Genomic DNA, 27,504 nt, shown 5'->3' with positions numbered 1-27,504 from the left:
TATAATGAGTTGGTAGACTAAAAATTCCCTAAAGAGTACTCTAGTAGGAATTCTGGGTGAGCAAATGATGGTCATTAAGGAAATAAGTTTTGCGAGCTGGGATACAGGATCTGAATTTCCTACACATAGTAAGGCCTTGTTAAGTTAAATTCTGTTGGCTGCCAAAATAACCCTTGCTAGAAAATGGGAATCAAAATCTAAACCAACTGTAACTGAAGTAGTGAAAATTGTAACAGAGATAAAAGAACAGGAAGTGGGATCTTTAGAAAATGGTAGGAGTAAATCACACAAAAACAAATGGAAATTGTGTGAATATATGCAGAAAATGTTTTGGAAGAGGAATGAGATTTATGAGAACACAAGAATGTTATAATTAATGTACTGTTGCTTACTTTATATAACAGTAGATGTGAATTGTATTTGTAAATGTGAACATGTAAATCATCATCATCATCATCTTCTTTCGGCTGTTCCCGTTAGGGGTCGCCACAGCGGATCATCTGTTTCCATTTCTTCCTGTCCTCTGCATCATGCTCTTTCACACCAACCGCCTGCATGTCCTCTCTCACCACATCCATAAACCTTATCTTAGGCCTTCCTCTTTTCCTCTTATCTGGCAGCTCCATCCTTAGTACCTTTTTCCCAATATACCCAGCATCTCTCCTCAGCACATGTCCAAATCAACACAATCTCGCCTCTCTTGCTTTGTCTCCAAACTGTCCAACCTGAACTGACCCTCTAATATACTGATTCCTAATCCTGTCCATCCTATTCACACCCAGTGCAAATCTTAACATCTTTAACTCTGCCACATCCAGCTCTGACTCCTGCCTTTTCGTCAGTGCTACCGTCTCCAACCCATATAACATAGCTGGTCTCACTTCCCTCTTGTAGACCTTCCCTTTCACTCTTATTGGTACCCGTCTGTCACAAATCACTCCTGACACTCTTCTCCACCCATTCCACCCTGCCTGTACTCTCTTCTTCAACTCTCTTCCACACTCACCATTACTCTGAACTGTTGATCCCAAGTACTTAAACTCATCCACCTTTACCAACTCTACTCCCTGCATCCTCACCATTTCTCTACCCTCCCTCTCATTTACACACATATATTCTGTTTTAGCCCTGCTGACCTTCATTCCTCTCCTCTCCAAAGCATATCTCCACCTCTCCAGGGTCTCCTCAACCTGGTCCCTACTCTCACTACATATCACAATGTCATCTGCAAACATCATAGTCCATGGGGCCTCCTGTCTAATCTCATCTGTCAACCTGTCCATCACCACTGCAAGTAAGAAAGGGCTCAGAGCTGATCCTTGATGTAATCCCACCTCCACCTTAAACGTATCTGTCACTCCCACCGCAGTCCTCACCAATGTCACACTACCCTTGTACATATCCTGTACCACTCTTACATGTAAATATCGTTTGATTACTTTGATATAAATGTAAGTTTGCCTGTGTCACAAATGATAATTCAACAAAGGTATTAAAAATATATTAATTCTGTCTACTCACAGATTACAGATAAAATTTCTATCTAGTTCCTGACTTGAAAATTCCTAAAATCTAAACACATAAATGAATAACCAAACTGAAAGACTGCAGAATATAACTTACTGCTTCGTTTTACATGTAACTAAATTAACAGCGAATAAGGCAAAATCATGAAACTTGATTAACTCTGTTAATAAAGATAAAAAATAATAATAATTCACTTCTGATACAAAAGTACTGAAAAAGGATTATACCACGGATAAGACAGAAGAGGTGAGAGGAAAACTTCAAAAAAAAGCTTTCATAGTAATGGCAAACTGACTTTGAAGCCAAATAAGAGAAATGCCATGGTGTCCTGTGTGGGAGTGCAATGATACAAAGCCCTATGCCTTTAGTTGTGATACTGACAAGAAAACTTCATAAGGAGTCCAGCTGTATTTGCTTTACTGATTCAGTCAAAGCAGATCTCTTTTACTCTTGTACTGCAAGGAATTGGAGTTGTTAAGACCCACACATGGAAATCTTATTTATTTAGTTATTAACTTTGTTGACCAGGTAGGTGGATTGGCCGTGCTTTCAGTCATGACCTGGGCTAATTAGGCATTCACAAGTTTCAACAGGCAATTATATTTTCTTATTTGTAGATTTCGAACAGTGCAACAGTTCATTTGCAGAACAATGAACAGGAATACAAAACAGTATTAACATTGTACAGCATGTATCAAACAACTATAGTAATGCAGTTTAGAAATAACATTATTTAACTGTGCAATTATGGACTAATTGCTATAGCACTGATTTAGCCATTGTCAAAATAATAGCATTTGTACTCATTACTAAGAAACTGAAATAGCTAGAACTAGCCAGTTTTTTAGTTTCAGCATTTAAAACGGTTTCCTTGTGCTCAGCACTTGCTCAGAACTCATTGTAAGCACTAAATAAACTAGAAATTACTACAGCACTCGACTTTCCTTACTTGTCAAGAGGAAAACAGTTCTTAGTACTTAAATTAATAAGCACCTATCCAGGCATGTCCATGGGTCAGTTCCTGGTGTTTTCTCATGTCCACCTGATGAATCTGGCCATCTTGGGGCAATGTAGCAACTGCCTCATGTACACTGACAACCCTCTCCTCCTACCACCCAACACTACAACCTGTGAGAGATGCACTTATATAGCCAAACTGGAAGCCAAGCTCTCTCCACCCAAGACTGGACTAGACAGTCAAGAGGAGAAGGTTAACACCTGCACCACACCAGACTCAACACATAGTCCTTCAAAACCCACACTACCAAAACCTACACATAGAAACACAAAGCACACACCCACATTCATGGAGGCTCTCAATAAAAATCTGCCCAAGCAACAGAGACCTCCCAAGCTGAAACGCAGACAACTACCACCCCCCAACTCTAAGCAAATGACACATAGTCCACAAAATCAGTGTGCCACTCAACCTCAGCCCATAAGGCAAAACAATGTACCCAACACACTAGTCATAGGTGACTCTATAGTCAGGCACACTGATGTCCCACTCACCAGGCTAAACAAGGAGAAAGTTACTGTCAGCTGCCTGTCGGGTGCCAGGATCCACCACAAAATGCACGAACTCAGGTCACTCCACAACAAGTATAAATATGACTCTGTCATTGTCCATGTTGGTGTGAATGGCCTGAGATGTACCTCCCTGGAGTACATTCAAAGAGGCATGCAGGAACTCTTGGATCTTGTAGCCCAGGCAGGTATGACCCTAGCCCTGAGTAGCATCCTGCCATCGCCCAGATTCACCACCATAACAAGTATAAGCAAGCAAACTCTGACGGTAATGCTACTCAATGATAGAAGTCTAGACCTCAAAATGCACTCATTCAAGGCACTCCTTAAAATGGAGAACATCGACATCTGTGCAGTGACGGAGACCTGGTTCTCAGAGAGCACATCTGCATTACCAGGCTATAATTCATACCACACCTTTTGGCCACCTAACCTGGACCGAAAAACTAAAGGTGGAGGCGTGTTCATATTCACTAAGGATATCCACACCTCCAGGCTAGTTGCTCAACCTAATGCATCCGGAATTATCTAAGTGCAACTAACACTGGGCAAGACTGCAATCCAGGTTGTAGCTTGTTACAGATCCCCCACCATGCCCCAGGATTCTCACTCTTCATTTCTTAAGATACTGGAAAATATTAAGGTACAACCCAATGCCTTAATTATGGGCGCTTTCAACTACCACACCATCAGCTGTGAAAACTACTCATGTACCAACTCATTTGCTGAAAGTTTTCTGGAATTCATAAATTCCAATGCCTTGGATCAGCTTGTCCACACCCCCACCAGGGGCAGCAATATCCTGGACCTGGTCATTACTAATATGGGTAACCGATGTTCCATGCCAGAGGTTAATTCCTCGCTGGTCAGATCTGACCACAAGCTAATTACCCTAGACATCCATATCCCATCCCCACCCTCCAATAAGGAAACCACCATCAAAAACTACTCCAAAGCCAACTTCATGCTACTTAAGACAGAAGTTGCAAACTTCACGACACCCATGCAGACGGAAAATAGAGGTACGACTGCTGAATCTTACACTAATGCACTGTATAAGCACATACACAAGTGCATGGATCGTGCCATCCCCAACAGAACCAAGACGCTATCCTCCAAAAAAGGAAGCCAATCTGGTGGCCCCCTGCCATAAACAAACTCTACAACAGAAGGAAGAAGCTGTTGCAAAAAGAGTAAAATCCCAAGATTGGAGGAACTCCCTGGTCAGCCTCAGCAAGAAGCTGAGATCCCTCATAAAATCCTCCAAAGCCAGTTATGAAAATAAAATTGCCACTTATTCAAAAGACAACCACAAAGCATTCTACAGCTATGTCAAGAATCTCAATGGCAACAGTCAGATCTGCGCTGAGCTACAGCACAATGGCACTAAATATACAGAATCAACCGATATTGACAACATCCTGGCAGATAGGTTCACTGCTAACTTTACCCCCCCTCTCACCCTCCAAAGGGCCCAGCTTAATACCGGAAGAATGCAAAGCCCCTGTAATCACAGATGAATAAGTAAAGACAGCACTCTCCAAAGCCAAGAACACAGCATCCATGGGACCAGACAATATCCCAGGCTGCATACTGCATGAACTATAGAATGAATTGGCACTCCACCTAAGTACCATGTTCAATCATAGCCTCACCTCAGGCTATGTGCCTCCTGAATGGCGCACAGCGATGGTTATCCCACTCCACAAAGGGGGTGCCAACATGGACCCCAAAAACTACCACCCCATTAGCCTGATGAGCCTGGTCTGCAAGGCTATGGAAAGTATCATCTTGGAGCTTATAAACAAAGACATAGGTAACCTCCAAACCATGGACCCCACTCAGTTTGGATTTGTAAAAGGTAGATCATGTCTACTAAACCTGATTGACTTATTTGAAGCAGTCACTAGAGCCAGAGATGAGGGCAAGGTAGTGCACACAGCCTATATTGACCTCGTCAAGGCTTTTGATACCATCCCCCACTCTGGAATTATAGATAAACTCACTAAACTGGGCATAAATGCCTATGTCACAAGATGGGTGGCCAACTGGCTTACTGACAGAACCCAAACAGTAAAAGTAGCCAACTCCATGTCCGACTTAAGACCAGTGATGAGTGGAGTACCACTGGGTTCGGTCCTGGGTCCTCTCCTGTTCAGCATCTACTTCTCAGAAGTGCAGGCCAACACAGAAGGTCTTTGGCTAACAAAGTTCACAGATGACTGCAAACTTGGAGTCATAATAGAATCACCTAATGATGTAGACATTCTACAAAAGGGCCTCGCAGAGACAGATGCTTGGTGTCAAAGTCATGGCCTCAAGCTCAATGCCAAGAAGCGCACTGTCATCCCCTTTGGGAAAAACTTGGTACCCATGAACTACCACATAGGCAGTAGCTCACTAAACACTGAAAGTGTGATGAGACCTCAGGACACAGGTGGACAGTAGTCTCTCCTTTGATAACCATATCGCCACAGTAGTCAGGAAATCCTTCTACGTGGCTCACCTCATCACAAAAGGGTTCTCCTGTAGAAAAAAGGTGGTCATTGTTCCTCTCTACTCATCCCTCATCAGACTCATTATAGAGTCCAATGCCCTGTTTGGCATGTATCTCACAAGACACCTACAACAATTGGAAAGGCCACAGAAACACCTCACTAAGAGGATTAGCGGCCTCAAACAGATGCCATACACAGACCGTCTCAAAAAACTCCAGCTCGACTCAACACATATCACTTACTCCGAGGTGATCTCTGCCTAACATACAAAGCTATGTCAAACCCAGAGCTGTTGGACATGCTACACTTAAAGAAATCCCAATCTCTCTGAACCACACGCTCCAGGGACCTAAACCTTGTCACCACAATAAACAGAACATGCTGGAGGGATAGATTCCTGTCACAGAGACTTCTCATACTCTGGAACAAACTACCCATTCATGTCAAGCAAAGCTCCTTATTGGCCCTCTTTAAGAAAAACCTTGATGACTGGATGGGAAATAGAAAATTCACCCTGGGGATCACTTCTGCGGCACTGCTTGACAGGGGCACAGGAAAATAATTTTCTTGGGTGGTGAAAGCCAGGGAACTTTTTGGCTAGGTTTATATAGGCCACAGGGCCGATAGCCTAGTACCTACCTACGAACCTATGAAATAACTTCTTAGAATTCTTAAAAGATTCTGTTTAAACAGCACACTGTACCTTTCACAATGCTAATGTAATACACTTTAGGATCACAGGTAGTTACTAAACCTATGAACAAAGAGACCATTGAAAAACCTCACCAGCCTGACCAGCTGCCCTAACCTGACTGGTTGAAGTGACTTACTCTGAGTCACCCAGTAGGCAAATGCAGGCTAAGGAAATCAAACCCTTGCATATAGAAATCAGTTTAACAACTTACAGCCTTAACCTGCACTGCCAAAACTAATGACTAAGGTGTTCTTGTGAAAGTTTATATTATATTACAGATGAAATGTTTTGCAATATATCAAAAAGATCTAAATGCACCTTCCTCTATGTATGTATGTATTTATATGTGTGTGTATATATATATATATATATATATATATATATATATATATATATATATATATATATATATATATATATATATATATATATATATATATAGTGTGTGTGTTTATATATATATATATATATATATATATATATATATATATATATATATATATGTGTGTATATATATACCAAAAGATCACTGTGGGTACAACAAATAACTGAAGAAACACCAAAGCCCACAGAGAAAACCACGATCCACACTTTGTTGAAATGCAAAGAAACAGAAGTTCTTTAATACAATAATCCTTTAACAATCAGTTGGTTGAGCGCTTTCATGTATAAAATACACTTCATCAGAACGAAGTAAAAACCTGAAAAAACTGTTTATATAGTTAAAAAAACGCCAAAATTAATTGAATAAATGCTACACCCTCTCCTTTTTCTTAAAAAAACAGTATACAATTGCACTAAATAGTACACTAAAAAACTCATAATATTATATAACCCTAAATTCAACAATAGCTATATTTTTTATGTAAAAATAAGTCAGTTAAAAAACATCTAATAGTTATTGAAACAAATGAAGTGGTAATATTCTAGATGTAAAAGAACAACTTGACACTTATGCAAACCACAGAAATTCGTATTAGTAAAAAACTACTTAAGGTTACTACACAAAAAAAACTTTTTTAAATTAATTATATTTCCACTTATACAATACTTATTTGAGACTACACATTACATACCACTTCTGGACAAAGAAACAATTTTATGAAAGCTATAGTTTTTACTTTAACAACATATGCAGTTTATTGTTATGAATTTTCATTCATATTATGTTTTGGGTATGTTCTATATTAATATCAGTTATGTTTTGTTATTTTTTCCATGTAGTTTTTTACTAATACGAATTTCTGTGGTTTGCATAAGTGTCAAGTTGTTGTTTTACATCTAGTATATTACCACTTCATTTGTTTCAATAACTATTAGATGTTTTTTAACTGACTTATTTTTACATAAAAAATATAGCTATTGTTGAATTTAGGGTTATATAATATTATGAGTTTTTTAGTGTACTATTTAGTGCAATTGTATACTGTTTTTTTAAGAAAACGGAGAGGGTGTAGCATTTATTCAATTAATTTTGGCGTTTTTTTAACTATATAAACTGTTTTTTCAGGTTTTTACTTCGTTCTGATGAAGTGTATTTTATACATGAAAGCGCTCAACCAACTGATTGTTAAAGGATTATTGTATTAAAGAACTTCTGTTTCTTTGCATTTCAACAAAGTGTGGATCGTGGTTTTCTCTGTGTATATATATATATATATATATATATATATATATATATATGGGTCTACCTGACAACGTCGACAGCTTAGAACGCCGACACTGAGAACACCGACGCCAGAAGATCGACAACTGAGAAGTCCGATGGATGAAAACACCGACGCTGAGAACACCGACATGGGAAAAGGCTGTGTAAGTATGCGGTCATGACGGACGTTAGGGTGCGAGTAAGGTAAGTGTGCGATATTGACGGTCTGTAGGGATAGGGGTGGGTTAAATGAGTTATTGTTAGGGCGCGGGTTAGGTAAGTGTGCGGTAGTGATAGTCTTTGGGTTGGGGCGGGTTAAGTGAGTTAGGGTTAGGGCGCGGGTTAGGTAAGTGTGCGGTAGTGATAGTCTTTGGGTTAGGGGCAGGTTAAGTGAGTTAGGGTTAGGGCGCAGGTTAGGTGAGTGTGCGATAGTGACGGACCTTAGGGTTAGGGTTTGGGTTAAGGTTGTAGATAGTTGTGTATGTGAGGTTTAGTGTGGATTTGTAAGGATTTTGGTGTGCTTGTGTTGTGTGTGTGCTTTTTGGACAGGGGATTTGTTTTGTTTGTTGATTGTCATTATTATGGTGTGTCGGACATGTGAGGTTTCGTGTTTGTGAACTGTCGGTTATGTGGTGTCGGTGATTTCGTTGTCGGGCATGTGAGGTTTCGTGTTTGTGAACTGTCGGTTATGTGGTGTCGGTGATTTCGTTGTTGGTGTTGTGATGTGCCAGTGTTGTCAGGTAGACCCCTATATATATATATATATATATATATATATATATATATATAAATGTAAATGTTCATTTGTTCAAAATCTTAAATCTCTGAAAGTTCTTCACTGATTGCTTTGAAATTTTCACACAATGTTGCATTCGAATACGCGCATGTTTTTATATACCAACTATTATATAGATGTCACACATTGCATTCGAATACGCGCGTGTTTTTATATACCTACTATGGATTCTATATATTTGTATACAAATATGCAATTTTATATGTTTTTCTTATAACTTTCTTATTTCTTTTTCAGTGCAATCGATCTGCTTTAGTTCATCCAAATAATGCCTCGCAGAAGATCAAACTTAGGTCGTCGTACTCGTGGAGTGGAAGTAGTGCGACGAGTAATTGCAAATCAAACTGAGGAAGAACGGGCATCAGTAAACGAGTGAAACAGACAAAGAATGGCTAAAATACATGCCGAGGAAGCAGCACAGCGACGTGCAGCCAGACTTGAGGATGCACGGTTGCGAGCACGGCGATCGCGTTCTGCAGCTTCAGATCTGCTTCGTTATCCTCGATCGACACCAGCAGACGAAATAAATGTTTGCCTGAAATACTCTACTTTGTGGCGACACGTAAAGACGTTAAAATTAACTACAAATATGCGTGTCCAGCTGCAAAACGATCGATCAGCTGAGATATTCTCACATCAATTGCTGGAAATTGGGAATGGAAAGGTGTCGGTTTATCTAACCTCAGGACGAATTTCATTGCCTCATAACTTCTGCAATTTAGTGACGTCAAAAGAAGAATTGGTTGAAAAAGTATTTCCCAATATTCAAACCAATTATAAGAATCACAACTGGCTGACTGAACGAGCTATTCTTGCGGCCAAGAACAAAGACGTCTACAAACTTAATATTATTCAGTCTAACATTCAAAGCGAGGCAGTCACATACAAGTCCGTCGACACTGTTGTGGAAGCAGATGAAGCGGTTAATTAGCCAACAGAATTTTTGAATTCACTCGATCTGCCAGGGATGCCACTGCACGTACTGCAAGTGAAAATCGGCATGACAATTATCATGTTGCAAAATATCAACCAGCCAAAGCTTTGCAATGGCACACGGCTTGCAGTAAAAAAATTAATGAGCAACGTCATGGAAGCAACAATCTTGACAGGACATTTCAAAGGCTCATGCATGTCCTCATTCCTCACATTCCTATGATTCCAACGGATATGCCATTTCAATTTAAGAGATTGCAATTCCCAATTCGATTGGCGTTTGCAATCACCATCAACAAAGCTCAGGGCCAATCTTTAGAATTGTGCGGTTTAGATCTACACACGGATTGCTTCTGACATGGACAATTATATGTTGCATGTTCAAGAGTCGGCAAACCAGACAATCTCTATATTTGCACAGACAATGGAACAACAAAAAATATTGTATACCCACAAGCATTGTGAAATTAAACATATTAGAAACGTGCACTTTCTCTTTTCTTTCTTTTCCATTTAACCAGACTGAGCCACAGCAATGCGTGGCCGGGTACAGCTAGTATATATATATATATATATATATATATATATATATATATGTATATGGTTTACTATAAAAAATTTGAAAATAAAAACAAAACGTGTACGAAACTTCGAATTTCAACATCGGAAATGAACATTTCCGTATGCACCTAATATCGAAAACAACTGTTAATTGTCGAAAATGTCACGAGCGACATTTTCGACAATCAACAGCACTCCCACCCTTCCCTTAACTCCCTACCTAACTAGCCTAAACTCACATCTATGCAGGGGGGCAAGCCCCCCTGCCCCCCACAACCCCCTAACTTAATATTCCAACTCCGAGATCGCACTACAGTGAGGAAAGGGCTGTATTTCCCTAACCGCACTGTACCGCGATCCCTTACATGAGCGAACGTTATAATTGTGAATGCACAGTCCATTCTCAATGATAACGTTAACTCTACCGAACTATGAAGTATTGAACATATGTTGTTCGAATACTTCATAACGTCATATACATATATGTGTATATATATATATGTGTATATATCTATATATACATATATATATATATATATATATATATATATATATATATATATCTATATATATATATATATATATATATATATATATATATATATATATATATATATATATAGATAGATATAAAGTCTGTATTCACCTGTAATTCTCACCTTCATTGCATGTATAATAACTGGTTAACCATCCTTATAAGCCTTTATTCTCTCACCTAGCGTCCCATCATTTATCACACTGGTGCATACCTTAGTAGCATGACCTGCACTGCAGGAGTTACCTCAAAGTAAGGTCTGCACATCACAACAGTATCCTTTCCTTACACAAATATTCTTCTTTGGGCCGAGGAAATTGGGGCTGAAGAACAAACATACAAACTGGTAATCTGTAAAGTCAGACAACTTTATAAAACAGCATTGGTACTAAGAGTTTCATCACTCACATGTATTAATCATATAACAAAACATGCAACTGCTATTATTTCTTTTCTCACTCTAACCTTTTTCATTTTTCTAAATCAACCAGATCGGTAGCTAATCAATGTAAATTGCTAACTCACAGAGCATCCCCTGCCATTACACACTAATAAAACATTACTGGTGTTGCAACAATAATGACTATTAAACATTCTAATGGTCTCCCCAATGAGAAAATGGTATCTGATCCTTAGGCTTACAAATAACGTGTCATTCAGCTATGAACAGATCTCAACCACCTTGTATGCAGATGATGTTGTGTTTTATCAAGAAAATTTGGCTAAACATTTATTTATTTATTTATTTATGTCAGTTTGATTACCGGGGAAGTCCACTGAGCCAAGAAGTACCCATTTTCAGTGGAGGCCCGGGGAGAAAAGCTCCAAAAACAGTACAATCAAGGTTACATACAGTAATGGATGATAATACAATGTCACAAACAGTTAAGAGTATGTGAGATGCAGTAGTAGGCAATACAGTAAGGATTACATAAAATACAATCATAAAAGTACAATGTCCAAGATGCAGAGTCTGCAAAGAAAAAAAAAGTTAAATATTTTTTTTTTTTTTTTTGCTACATATGAACAGTATTTACATACTTACAGTCCACTGAAAGTTAGCTATAACCATATAGGGGGATCATAGAATGAAATTAAGAGAGTATATAGTAGATTGGTGCTAGAGAATAGAGGTCAAGGTGGAGAAAGTTTCTAGAATTTATACTGGGTGAAAGCAAGGACATTTCCATTTGGAGGATAAGTGTAAGAAAAGATGGGTCTTGAAAGAATCAGAGTTAGGGATGGTCCTAAGAGAAGGTGGGAGGGAGTTCCATTTTCTACCAAGAGAGAAGGAGAGTAGGAGCTGGCCAGCGGGATGCTTAGGTTTGTGAATGGAGATTAGGTTTTGGTGTTCAGATCTCAGAGATCGGTTAGGGATGTAAGGGGGAAGGATGTTAGATAAGGCAGGGCATTTTTCTGGATAAAATATTAATTTGTGAGCGGTAGTTAGTTGGAGATAGTCAAGGTAGTTAGGCAAGTTCTAACCAGTTTAGAGATTGTAGGGCATGGCAGTGGTGAGCACAGGTTTTGGATTTGGTGGCAAATTTAGAGATCTTATTATAGCAAGCTTCGAGTTTTGAGGTGTTGGAAGCAGAAAGATTAGTTAGAAGTGGGGCACCATAAAGGAGAGAGGGGAGGAGGTAGGTGATGGCTAAGGTATGCCTAGAGGAGTTAGAAAGAAATTGATTATTCCTGTAGAGCATACCTAATTTTGGTGGGTTTTCTTTATGTTTTGTTGAATGTGGAGATCAAATTTGAGCTGTTCATCAATGGTGATGCCAAGGAGTTTTGCGGAAGGGACCACTTCTATAGGAGTGTTGGTTAGGCTTTGGACATTGAACGAGTTTTTGTTAAAGGAAGATGCCCTGGTAGGAAGGAAAATTAGTATTTTAGATTTATTGGAGTTAAGGGAGAGATGGTTTTGGTGCATCCACTTTTCAGTAGTGGAGAAAGCTTTTTGAGTTTTGGACAGAAGTTCAGAAGGGTTGGAGGCAGAACAAACTAGGGTGGAGTCATCAGCGTATTGGATGACTGTAGTGTCAGAGGAGGAGAAAGAGAGGAAGACAATCAGTAAGGAGTGAATAGACTAAGGTAAGTCTCGCAGAGAGTAAAATGGGAAGAAAGATCTACAGAGAAGTGGAGTGGAGGGTAGATGCAGAGGAGAGGGACAGAGTGAGACGTTAAAAAAAAAAAAAGAAAAAAACTCCAAGGAAAAAGGGTAGAGGAGGGCAGTATAAGCTAAGAGTGGGTAGGTAAATCTAGGACAGCAGTGAGGGAGAGAGCAGAGGAAAGGAGTTAAAGGGCCAGTTTAGTGGACAAGAGGAAGGAGGGGTAAGGAAGTAGTGACGGTGGAAAGGTAGGGGAGCACCCCCAAGTGTTCAGATGGTCTAAAATAGCAGTGACCCCAGGGAGAGGAACAGGTAAAGGGGGAGGGGGCTATCAGGATCAGGGAAGGGGAAAGAATAAGGTGAGAGCTAGAATAGGAGCAGTAAAGAGGGGGTAAAAAGTAAGGTGGTAACTAGGAGATGAAAGCAGCAAAAGAGGGGGGTAGTGGCTGCTGGCTAGCCTGGCAGGGGAGTGCACTGCGACCTGATAGAATCAAATTTAGAAGTAGCAAACATTTACAGGAGTACACATACTTTCTTAATAGTCCTTGCTGAGGAAAAACTCAGGGAGCACAATGGCCTTACAGCTTTGGATTTGGTGTCTGATAGCCGGTTCTTATCCAGATAGTTCAGGGGAGATTTTCAGGAGGTTAGGGCGGGGTTGGTAGGAGCCCAAGCAACAACAAAAATTTTCTTAATAGTCCTTGCTGAGGAAAAACTCAGGGAGCACAATGGCCTTACAGCTTTGGATTTGGTGTCTGATAGCCGGTTCTTATCCAGATAGTTCAGGGGAGATTTTCAGGAGGTTAGGGCGGGGTTGGTAGGAGCCCGAGCAACAACAAAAATTTTCTTAATAGTCCTTGCTGAGAACAAACTCAGGGAGCACAATGGCCTTACAGCTTTGGATTAGGTGTCTGATAGCCGGTTCTTATCCAGATAGTTCAGGGGAGATTTTCAGGAGGTTAGGGCGGGGTTGGTAGGAGCCCGAGCAACAACAAATATTTTCTTAATAGTCCTTGCTGAGGAAAAACTCAGGGAGCACAATGGCCTTACAGCTTTGGATTTGGTTTCTGATAGCCGGTTCTTATCCAGATAGTTCAGGGGAGATTTTCAGGAGGTTAGGGCGGGGTTGGTAGGAGCCCGAGCAACAACAAAATTTTCTTAATAGTCCTTGCTGAGGAAAAACTCAGTGAGCACAATGGCCTTACAGCTTTGGATTTGGTTTCTGATAGCGGTTCTTATCCAGATAGTTCAGGGGAGATTTTCAGGAGGTTAGGGCGGGGTTGGTAGGAGCCCGAGCAACAACAACAATTTTCTTAATAGTCCTTGCTGAGGAAAAACTCAGGGAGTACAATGGCCTTACAGCTTTGGATTTGATGTCTGATAGCCGGTTCTTATCCAGATAGTTCAGGGGAGATTTTCAGGAGGTTAGGGCGGGGTTGTTAGGAGCCCGAGCAACAACAAAAATTTTCTTAATAGTCCTTGCTGAGGAAAAACTCAGGGAGCACAATGGCCTTACAGCTTTGGATTTGGTGTCTGATATCCGGTTCTTATCCAGATAGTTCAGGGGAGATTTTCAGGAGGTTAGGGCGGGGTTGGTAGGAGCCCGAGCAACAACAACAATTTTCTTAATAGTCCTTGCTGAGGAAAAACTCAGGGAGTACAATGGCCTTACAGCTTTGGATTTGATGTCTGATAGCCGGTTCTTATCCAGATAGTTCAGGGGAGATTTTCAGGAGGTTAGGGTGGGGTTGGTAGGAGCCCGAGCAACAACAACAATTTTCTTAATAGTCCTTGCTGAGGAAAAACTCAGGGAGCACAATGGCCTTACAGCTTTGGATTTGGTGTCTGATAGCCGGTTCTTATCCAGATAGTTCAGGGGAGATTTTCAGGAGGTTAGGGCGGGGTTGGTAGGAGGCCGAGCAACAACAAAAAATTTCTTAATAGTCCTTGCTGAGGAAAAACTCAGGGAGCACAATGGCCTTACAGCTTTGGATTAGGTGTCTGATAGCCGGTTCTTATCCAGATAGTTCAGAGGAGATTTTCAGGAGGTTAGGGCGGGGTTGGTAGGAGCCCGAGCAACAACAAAAATTTTCTTAATAGTCCTTGCTGAGGAAAAACTCAGGGAGCACAATGGCCTTACAGCTTTGGATTTGGTGTCTGATAGCCGGTTCTTATCCAGATAGTTCAGGGGAGATTTTCACGAGGTTAGGGCGGGGTTGGTAGGAGCCCGAGCAACAACAAAAATTTTCTTAATAGTCCTTGCTGAGGAAAAACTCAGGGAGCACAATGGCCTTACAGCTTTGGATTTGGTGTCTGATAGCCGGTTCTTATCCAGATAGTTTAGGGGAGATTTTCAGGAGGTTAGGGCGGGATTGGTAGGAGCCCGAGCAACAACAAAAATGTAGAAGGGGCAAGTTCTGGAGCCTGGACAGCACAGCATCAGAGGGGAAACTAAGATAATTTAGTACTATAAGGCATCCTTCATTAATCGAAAAATAGTTATAATTCACTGGCCTAAAAACCTAACTTTTATGAAAGTGATGAACTTAATTAGTTCCATCCTTAAAACTTCACCTTCTCTCAAATTTGAAGTTGTGAAATCAAACTTTCATCCCTTAGACAAAGCACCTTAGAGTTCTCATCATTAAATTCAAAGATCATACATATTGTGGCATCTTGACGGCAGATCAGGTGATCATCACATAAACAATGATATCTGACACCTGATGCTAAATATATTATTGATTCTTTTACAATGTTTTTCAGAAAAACAGAGTCACAACCTCAGATGAGGTTGCCAAGGACTTTGCATCTGGGTCTCTAAGGTTTGCATATCAATGACTAAACCACTTGTCTAGCAAGACCTTAAAATGATTTAGACTCTATTATTGTATGTAAAGTCAGTGATTTCATGTTCCTTCTCTTCTATCCATATAAAATCTAACATTACAAATACCATTATATATTCTGTTTATAATTAATAATGAATATCTATGCACCTTAAAAGAGTGATGTAAAAAAATGATATGCACTGTTACTGCCAAAAGACTCTCCTGAAAGCATTTTTCAAATCATAACATCATCCTCTAGCCAGCCAGTAATATAGATGATCTGCCTAAACAAGACACTGTATTAACACTTCACAAAAAAACATTTAAGGTGTCAAGATACTCTAAACCTCTTGAAGTCTTTCAGAATAAAACATACAGTGCCACTGTGATTAACAGAGTCATTCAAATCCTTTATTACCTTTAGGGATAAAATATGATCCCATTATAAACAAAGTCTGCTACTTAAGTCAAAAATATAAAACATTAAACACCTGCAAAAAGATCATTATAAACCTCAAAAATGTAGTTTAACAATGCTAGGTGGATAGATAGGTTCATAGGTTCATAGCAATTAGTCCAGCAGACCATTAGAAGCCTAGGCCTTGGAAATCCACTTACCTGTTACTTCTTTCTGTAAGGGCCTGAGACGATGGCCCACAGGTGACTTTTTAAATACCCATCCAGTCATTAAAGGCTGGCTTTTAAGGGATTAAGGGAGTTACTTTGGTATGGAGATGGAACTCATTACATAAGTTCCATATACTTTGTGAAAAGTATCTATCCTACCAGAAGGTCCAGACCAGCAGCTAGTTTGGTACCATAAAGAAAAGCAGCAGTCTGCCTTCTTCTTTAAGTTCAGGGTAATGTAGTGGCATTGAACTCACCATAAAATGTTAACAAAACCCACAAGTGAGCTTCCTTTAACAAAAAGGAAAAAAAAAAAAAACGGAAATTGCATGTTAGCCACCTTTCTGTTTGCAAGAGGCAAGGCAGCAACATATCCAAATATTTTCTATCAAAGTAAATCCCCAAGGTTCAAAATCAGCACCAGGTTTTATCCAAGATGGGGAACCAATAGTTTGCTTTCTTCTTCTGTAGGCAGCAGTGAGCACCTCAGCCAGACATGGCATAAAGTCAAACATAACAGAATGTAAAGCAAGGAGTGTTAAGCAATCAGTCAGTCAGTGAACTGCCTGTAAAGCCAGTCAGTGAACCACGTGTAAAGTCAGTCAGTGAACTGCCTGTAAAGCCAGTCAGTGAACCAGCTGTAAAGCCAGTCAGTGAACTGCCTGTAAAGCTAGTGAACTTACTGCAAAGCCAGTCAGTGAAACTACTATGAAGCCAGTCAATGAACATACTGCAAAGCTTCTGTTATGAAAAAGTAAAAAATCCACAAAGTGGGTTGCCACCCCCGTGATGGATAAAGCAATAGCAAAATCCAAGTATTCCCCTTTAAAGTAAGTCCCAAGGTCCACAATAAGCAGCTAATTTGGTCCCAAATGGAAAAGTGTTAATACTACTACTTCTGTCATACACTGGTAACAGCCCAAATATTTTAGAAAGGTATCAACTTCTTAATCCCAGTAAATAATAAATCCCCTCTCAGATGAGCCCAATCACCATTACCAAAATTTTTCAAAACCATATCAAATTAAGAATCTCTTCACCTAATCAAATCATAATCTCAGAGAACATATACAGTCCTACAGTATGCAGATAACAATGGGGTCTTTGTAAATTTCGTATAAAACATACAGAACAGACACTCTAATGTTACATTTGAACCATAGGGCTATACAGTCTTACATTGCATACACATATCAATGTACAGTCTTATAGTACACACAACACCACCAACAATGCACAGTGGTACTGTACATACAACTTACATTCTGTAAAGCCCACACTACTCACATTACACCACATATCCTGTACAGTCATAGTACATACAAACAAGAGAGTCCATGTACAATCTTATATTATACACAATACCACAGACTGTGTACAAGCACAAAGTGCATAAAACACCATACACATTGAACAGTCCTACAGTGTACACAGGTGTACCAAATAAAACCACAAACCCTATACATTCCTGCAGTAAATTGATAACCCAGTACTACAGACTTAATACCACATGCTTTATACTGTTCCACAACTTGCAGGTAACACCACAGACCCTGTGCATTCCTACACTACACACAATACTTCAAACATGCAATCTCCTACAGTACAAAGATAAGACCACAAATGCTCAGCGATTCTACATTACACATAACACCAAAAGTACATTCCTAAAGTACTCATTTGTAAAGTAGACACATAACACTACAGCCCCTGTGCAGTTGTGCAAAACATGCATACCACAGGCCCTCTACTGTCCAATAATACATAAATAATACCACACTGTATATCCCAAAACTACATAACACCCCAGACCGTGCAATGTCCTACAATACAAATATAATATGTCATATCCTGCAAGTCCTATAGTAACACATATTAACACAGACCTTGACCAGTTCAGTCCAATAGTAGCCACGATCTTGTCTGGTCCTGTAGTTAATACAGCACTGTACAGTCCTGCACTACCCACATAATCCTACTGACATCTACAGCCCTGCATTTATACACATAACACCAGCGATCCTGTACAGCCATACAAGTAAACATGTCTGTAGAGTCACATACATAGGATATAGATCCACTACCGTCCTACAGTACACACATAACAGACCATGTATATTCCAGTGGTACACACAACACCAATGATCCTGTACAGTTCTTCTGCATAACACACACCATAGCTCTTTGGAATGCCACAATACAGATGTAAAACTACAAATCCTATAAAATCCTGTAGTACACACCTAACTCTAAAGACCTTGTACATTTCTGCAGTGCATACATAATACCTTAAACCCAGTACAAACCTGCAGTACGTACCATAATACCAACACCACAGGCCATGTACAATGCTATTGCATACATGTAGCAACACAGATCCTGCATTATCCTACTACCCTGAGAACATGCATGATACTAGAGACCATATGCAGTCTTAGATTTCATCTACAAACCGGCAGACTATTTGCAGTCCTACAGTAAGTATGTACTGTAGGACTGCAGGATTCACACAAAACTACAGAACTTAAATACACCTATAGTAAGTACGTACCTAGATAAACACAAATAACACAACAGAAACAGCTCATTCCTACAGAATGCACGTAACAGCCCAGCCCTTGTGAAGGCCATAGATTGTTCAAGTTGTATGGAACATAAATAACAAAACAGATGTAGTAGAGTCCTACAGAAGACACACAACACCTCAGACCCTGTAGAGTACACACACAGCACAGATTCTTTACAGTCCAACAGTACCCACATAGCATAGATTCTGTACAGTCCTACACTACGCACACAAAACAAATTCTCTACAATCCTTCAGTATTAATATCACTACAGACACTATACACTCCTACAGTATGCACATTAACACCACAAACCCTGTAAAGTGCACACACAGCAGCACAGATTTTATACAGTTCTACACTACACACACACACACACACACACACACACACACACACACACACACACACACACACATACACACACGCACACACATGCACACACACATGCACGCACACGCATGCACACGCACACCTGCACACATACACACACCACAGACCCTGTACAGTCCTACAGTACACACACAACACCATAGACCTTGTACCATTCTACACTGGTTTGGTCGACAGGGCTTTTGGACATCATCTGTTTAACTGACCACATTTGATTGACTTTAGAGATAGTTGACAGGTGTGCAAGATTGACAATCTCTGGGTAGGGGAATATTCCCTTTCCCTGGAGATTGTGCAGCCTTGGAGTTAGTATATATATATAATTAGTAGGGGGGTGGGGGATGTTTTTTATGTTATTGTTAAGTAATATTTGCATGTCCCGAGAAGCAGCCTCACTGCATGCGTACTATGAAGTTGATGTTTCCATTTTCGATGTAAAATGGTTTACGTTCAGGATGTCAACATCTGAGTTAGTTGACCAACTAAAGCTAAATCCCATATATTTTATATATATATATATATATATATATATATATATATATATATATATAGAGAGAGAGAGAGAGAGAGAGAAATGTTTAACATGCATGTATATGTCTATATATATCTATATACCTATATATATATATATATATATATATATATATATATATATATATATATATATATACAGGTAAGATGTAATAATTTTGTACTGAACTTTCTACTTCTTAGGCTGAAACCAATTGATTATCTCTAAGGGGATTCAAGATGTCTACCTGAGAGTACAAATATATCTATGTGTGTGAAATACTCCCATACGCATTTGTTTGTGTGTCCTCATTTATGCAAGTTCAGCTGTACAGGCAGCATTATGAATTTATTCAGCTTAGTGGATCAGAGATAATGCACCACTTAGCTTCTCATACCAAATGAAATGACAACTCTGATAATCACTATATAAAGACAATGGAGAATCCAACCTCCAGGTGCTATAGTAAGAGAGTTCTTCCACTAACAAAGCCTCTGCACAGTACCAGTTTCATGTCTTTACTGTTGAAGAGCTATTTTAAGGACTTTGGTCTATAAGAGAAAGCTATTTTAATGACTTTGCTGCAAATATGTAATTGACTCATCCTTTAACAAATATTTCAGTCAGGTGATGCCAGTACATTGTAAATATATTAAGATTGCAGAAACTTCAATCTCATACAAACCACTCCATAGTTTGTTGCAAAATTGCTACTAATAACAAGGCCTCTCTAACTTATTATTATTTTCACAGAGCTGACATCATAGGTACAAATTATTCAATTACTCCAGTAAGAATGAGACTTAATTAATTTACCTCGGTGTGTAGCAAAAAGCAATGCTTCACACATTCTTGACTTTATTTTGACACAGTAAAGTATGTACATGTACAAATTACTCAGTTTCTGAAGAGAGAATCTGTGTGAAATTGTCCTTAGAGTAAAAAAGGCAATACTTCATCTACACTTGATGAAATATATATTCAATGTTTTTAACCATGTGTTCAAGCATATATTAGAAACTGTCAGATTTTTCTTCAACTTCACTTATAAGAATAACAGTCTCCTGGACCAGAAAACTTACTAAAACAGGTTTTATCAGTGTGCAAGAGATGAAAATTAGTGAATTGTATTTGTTGAACAAGTTATGACTTTCTTGGCAAAAACATAGTGATCATTTTCTGCTCAAACATAACAAAACCAAGTTCTATGTAATGCAATCTCAGTGGAAATGTATTCTGGTAGCAGTTATCGGTGGTAAACATTAGGCATGTGAAAGGCTGATGCATTCTGCAGACAGCACCATCCAGAAAGGCCAGAATCTTGCCAGAGTAATCAGTAATCAGTGTCAGTAATCTAAATTTACCAAAGAATAATAATTTGCAGTTAAAGAAATGGTTACTGAAAAATAGATATTCAAGAACACCTAAAATAGGATGCATCACACATTGAAAATTCTAATGCATACATTTATACTGTACTGGGTTTAGTAACTCGTGTAAGATAACAATGAACATCTAAAGAGAAGAAATGCTGAAATTCACTACAAGCATTATGGTGAAATGAACAGTTTTTCATGGAGTTAATGCTTTACTCCTTCTCTGAGGGCTTGTTTAGCTGACGAGGGATTAGCATGTCCCAGAGTTGCTGGAGACCATTTGCCTAACATAGTCTTTTTCTTTCGGCTTTTCCCGGTTAGGGGTCCCCACAGCGGATCACCTGTCCGCTCATGATTGGCAGTGGAGTTTTACAGTGTCGAGTTGCCAGCTCGGCACCCAACCTTCCACAGAAGGCACACACACACACGGCCAATTTAGAGTGTCCAATCCACCTGCAGCATGTCTTTGTGATGTGGGAGGAAACCGGAGCACCCGGAGGAAACCCACGTGACCACAGGGAGGACATGCAGACTCCACACAGAAGGCACCCCAGCTAAGGATCGAACTGGAGAACCTCTTGCTGTGAGGCGACAATGCTAACCACTGCACCACCGTGGCCACCCACTAAACTTCCAAATCTCATGAATTAAAGTCAAGTATTTAAAAATCCTATTATTAAGCAGTATACTGTTTGAGTAATTTTACATAGGTAACATACAGTGACCTCAGAACTGTGCAACTCAGAATTTTGACTTCAGCAATGAGAATGGAGGGGATACTTATTCTTGTTTGGCGTTAGTAACTTAAAACAAGGTTATATACAAGGAAAAGAGCCACTGAAAAGTCATTTTCATCTACTTTCACTTTGCTGGTCTCAAAATCTTCAGGTTTGTAATTCTGTTACTCTGACACTAATATTCCATTCATTGTTTGAGTAATTTATGTTTGTCTGACTACAGAAATTCTGTTTTAAATGAATACTACAAAGGACAAAATCGCGGTAGTGGTGCTGCGGTAGCATTGTCGCCTCACAGCAAGACGTTGTCCTGTTCGATTCTCAGCTAGAGCGTCTTCTGTGTGGAGGCATGCGTGAATGGGCATGACTTCGTTGAAGGTTGTGCGTCAGGGCTGGTAACTCAGCACGTAAAAAAACACTACCAAACATTAGCGGACCGGAGTTCCGTTGTGGCGACCCCTAACCGGGATAAGCCAAAAGACACAACAACAACAACAACAATAACTACAAAGGACAAATCATGTCATTTTTGTTACTATATAAATATGAAATTAGATTATGGAAACTATTGTATTTTTCTAAGCTTTACAAAGGACTCTGCATTTACCTTTCATGTGTTTGGGAGAACTGTCAATGTTGTAACTGTCTATAACTTTAAAATGAAAGTATTAATTAAATAATGTTTACCTTCAGAACAAATAAGCCCATCTGAACATTTACGACAGCCCCCTTGGATAGCCAGGCCAAGCTGATCATTGTATGTCCCAGCAGGGCAAGGATTGCTGTGAGGTTCTGATGTCTTTTCAGGACAGTAGAAACCTTTAGGACAAAGAAATTCTGACCCAGGTCTTCCTGATGTCCCCTCTAGGCAATAGTATCCTACAATAAATAAAGAAAAATATTATTTGCTTAAGAAGTAAAAATGCTCTCATATGAATATTTATCTATTTTTGCTGGTTGATTAAATGTATTTATAAGGAGAAACGATACACAAGTCTCATGGTACTAATGAATGCATTTGCTTAAAAATCAAACAAGCTCTGAAATGTCTACCCAACTATTTATATTGTTTGTGTAGAGTAAACATATGAAAATGGATCCTCGTACTATACAAACTTCTTTCAATAATTACAGTTCCAGGCAGCAAGTGACATTTCATTGTGTGTGACAGTATCTAACAATATCCATGCCTAGGACATGGTGCCTGCAGATGAAGAAAAACTTGTTCATCACAAAAGCAGGTACATTTGTAAAGTTCCACTCTCAAATTGAAATTTAGGATTTTTGGAGTATAGTGTGTGTTGCTAAATAACATTTATATTTAATACTATCTATTAGGCAAGCATTAAAATTCAAATCACACTAAATTCTACAGACAAATGAAAAATAAAAAGTAATACTTTTAACAATTGTATTAGAAAGTGGACAGACTATATTTCATTTAATCCTTAAATATAAATCCTTTTAAATAAATATACTCTGCTAAAACTCTCTCCACAGCACAAAGCAGGTGGGGAAGACTGTGCTGTTATTAGCCACCATTGTTACCTAAAACAAGCAGACAGACAAACTGAGTTATTTTATGGCTGGACAGATGAAGTCTACTAGGTTAAAATGTTAATGATTTCCTGTTTAATTTTCCACCTAATTACTTCTCTGTTTATATTTGGATATAATTCTTGGGTGCACCCATTAATACTGCACACTGATGCATGCTGTGAGCAGTATCCCCACCACCACCCTCACTAAAGCCTTGCAATACTTTGGCATAAACTCTGGCAGCCCACCATATACATCTGCATCTCTCCTTGAAGAACTGCTTCAGTCCAGGGATAAGTGCATCCCATCCAGCTGCAACTAGCGTTCTACATAAACTGCCCCCCAAGTCCTTTTTATGTAACTTCTCCACTCAAAAGATTTGGTCAGATCTGTTGAATGCAAAAACAGTCAATCTCCGCCTGTTTACTGTAACCCAATCCCTCTTTCCTCTAAATGTTCATATTGCTTTCCTTTCCACCCTTCCCAAGAAGCCCAGCTTTCCATATTCAATGCTAACAAATTCTCCACTTACAAGTTACTGCTTATTTAACCAAAATGAAGTCCCAGGAAATCTTGCAAAATATGCTTTTGGGTAGGATGCTTTTTCTAGTGAGTGTATTTTACTCTGTTGCAGATTAGAGTTTTTAGGGTGTATATCCAGGAGCCCCCCCCCCCTTAACTGTGAGGCTGCAAAACCTCAAGATAAGTTATAAAACAACTATTCATGGCATTTCTGTATTAGAGCCAGCATTCTGCAATACCTCATTGGATTTAAAACATTCTAGTCATATAGGCATAATCTGGATCTTTGAATTTACACCAGTTTCAGAATACAAAGCCCCTGCTCCTTCATGGTACACGTCCCGTGATAAGTTTCCTTTGCAGTACAGAAAATAAAACACTCCTGAAATATCAGTCTTAAGCAAATAAAATTTAATACAAGTACACATCCTGAAAGTAAAATTCATTTAAGTGAATCTATCTACCTTTAAGACCTTACTCCACACTTAGCTCTCCTCTCTCTGGGAATGCTCCTGCTCCCATCCTGCCTGACACTTTCCACCCTTTTTCACTCCTTCTCATCTCTAAATCATCCTAAAACCTACTCCTGCTCAATATATTTACTTCTCTCTACAAATCTTCTCATATTTCACAAAAAAAACTGCTGATTGCATATTTCAAGTTGAACTATTGATTTATATGTCTTCTTCATATTGTATATTATTTGAAACTTATTTGCATTTCTTCCTTGTCATTACTGTAAATATAATAATGCTGAATTTTGAGTTTTTAATGTAGATATAGAATTACTGTATTTAGGAGCTTTTCTCCTCAGGCCTCCATTGAAAATGGTCTCACATCGGCCCAATGGACTTTCCTGGTTAACAAACTGCAAATAAATAAATAAAATAAAAACGTAAAATAAGCATGGTACTATTTTTTCTGTAATTTAAATTCTAATATCTGTTTGTACAAAATACTTTTTCATTTTGAAATGCATGCCATAAGCATACAAGGTGTATACCTGGCCCAGCACTGTGTTAGCAGAATTTGAGTTTCTAATGACCTCAAACTGTCTGATACTGCCACTAAAAGCAGACGATTCTTTTTTATTTATTTATTTTTTTGTTTGTTTGTTTTTTTTTTAATTTCAGCTATTAAGGAAGTAAACAAAACAGAGCACCAGAAATATATGTTATAGTCTAAGTTTGCAAGAGGTAATACTTTTTCAAAACCTCATATATTAAGTAGTCTGTTTGTGCAGGGCTCTTTTCCATGACTCAGGAAGTCTGTGGTTCATGAAAGGAGATGCATTTAAAATGAATGCTTTAAATCAAACATTTTTGTTCCCTACTTCCTACTTCTTGGGAAGTCTCACAATGGAGATGAAAGGCAATTTAGTTAACAATTTTGTCCCTTGGATGTGGCATTAATCTGATGTTCCATCTGCCTGAGATGGTGGTAGCTCAGGTGAATGTAAAAGATACCACTGAACATATCAAAAAGAGTAGGGGGGAGGGTTATTTGTAAACATTCATACATTTCATATTATTTATATATTTACATATTCACATATTTACTTTATTTACATTAAAAACATCAACTTTTTTGTCTCCCCTCACCCTTTTACCCACAACCAAAACCATATTTTTTCCAATATTTTTGTCAATGCCCATTTTCCATTGTATTTGATCTCATTGAATCTCTAATTCCAAATTGTCCATGTTACATAAAATATAATTCTGTCCATTGTTTTGCCTTTTGTGGAGATCTTGTTCCATAGTAACAGTGTTCTATCATGTCCATATTTAACATTTCAGATTTCAAATAATCTTTAACCAAATCATGTTTATGCACCTTCCTTTCACAACATTTGAATTCTTTCACATTTTAAAAATACATGTTCTGTAGTTTCAAACTCTTTACACTTATTACATATTGTGTCTTGTTTACTTTTGTATGCCATATTTGCTTTTACTGGTAATTTACCTATGGACAGCCTCCACAAAAATTGTTACATTCTTTAATTCTTTTATAATTTGTATATCTCTTCATTATTGCTTTTTTCTTTCTTGTTTTTCTTTCCATGGATCAACAAAATTAAACAATTTCATAGTATTAACATACCATTCCTTTCTATTATTTTTCATTACATTTTTTTTTATTTCCATAACACAAATTTACTATAAACTTAATTCATTTCATCAGCAACACTTATACTTCTTTTCTTCATTTCCATACCTTCCCAAATTTGCTTGTATCTACAATACATTATTGTCTCTACCAAATTCTTATTGTCTTTCATAACTCCTTTTAATACTTTATACATATTTAAATATGTTGCACTGACAATTGGGTTTATCAATCCCAGCCCCCCTGCTCTTCTTCCATATATAAAATTTCTCTCTTTACAGGGTTTAGTCTCGACCCCCAAATGAATGACAATATTGTCATAATAATTTATTTTTCATACCTCACTGGTAACATATAAATGGTTGCACCATAAACTATTTTACCCAGTATTGTCACTTGTATTCCTGCAAAATTCTCCATAATGCTTCATACTGGATGTTATCATATGCCTTACTTACATCACCTATCATAAGCTTTACTTCTTGTTTTTTATTAATAATGTTATCAGTTACTTCTCTTATTAACCACAACAAATCCTGACTTCCCTTTCCCTTTCTCCCATACACATTTTGATCATATAACCTTTCCATTTTACATTGTATTCTTTTAGCTATTGTTCTCATAAAAATGTTGTAGTCCATATGATTTAACGTTATCAGTCTCCAATTTTTGATCTCATCTTTATTAACTTTCTTATACATGTATTTTAAAACCCCCATACAAATTTCCTTGTACTTAATCCCTGCTTCTATCCATTCATTCATCACTTGTATAAAAATCATATTTGCCAGTCTTCCTTTTCTTTATATATATTATATTCTATCCCATCTAATCTATGGTTGAATTTATGTTAATATCTTTCATAATCTCATTCAACTCCTTTATATTTATTTTTCTCTAAATATTCATTGTTTTCTTTACTAAACCTCTCACTATCACAAATTTGTACTATGTACACTTCTCCTTTGCCATATAAATCTAATACATACCTCTTAATTGCTTTATATATTCCTTCTTGCTTCTTAACTTGTTTCCCTTCATCATTTTTTTAATTCTCTTATTATTTTTTATCTTTCATTATTTTACATAAATATGGTGCTACTTCTTTTTCCCTTGTAAGCAATATTTTTGCTTATATATTTAGCATTTGTTTATCGGGAAAGTGCGACTTGAAACAAGTCAATTTTCAGCAGAGCCCCAAGGAGAAATGCTCCTGATACATCTTTGTAACATGGGAGGAAACTGGAGCACCCAGAGGAAACCCACATGAATGCAAGGAGGACATGCAGACTCTGTATACTTCTCTTTTTCATATAATATTCTATCCTTTTATTAAACCTTTAAAAAAATATTCAGTTAATACTCTGTATTCCCTTTTTTCTTTTTCTCTTCTCTTCTACACTTTCTAAAAATACCTTTCTATGATTCTTTTTAAGTTGTATCCACTAAATAGTCCAATTTT

The 27,504-nt window shown here is 38.3% G+C and overlaps 1 protein-coding gene across 1 annotated transcript in view; it reads right to left on the bottom strand.

Annotated features, from left to right (window-relative positions):
- Positions 1-27,504, bottom strand: part of LOC122809546 (neurogenic locus notch homolog protein 1-like) — a 2,715,638-nt gene that overhangs the window by 1,880,505 nt on the left and 807,629 nt on the right. The window contains exon 8 of the mRNA XM_044081127.1: positions 22,557-22,748. Coding sequence (XP_043937062.1) covers positions 22,557-22,748 — 192 coding nt within the window. The remainder of the gene's footprint in view (positions 1-22,556; positions 22,749-27,504) is intronic.

This window comes from Protopterus annectens, chromosome 8.part0 (assembly GCF_019279795.1).
Source record: "Protopterus annectens isolate FY-2018-M chromosome 8.part0, PAN1.0, whole genome shotgun sequence".
Classification (NCBI taxonomy): Eukaryota; Metazoa; Chordata; order Ceratodontiformes; family Protopteridae; genus Protopterus; species Protopterus annectens.
Note: the sequence above shows the minus strand (reverse complement) of the source record. Positions and strands in the feature narration are given on the sequence as shown.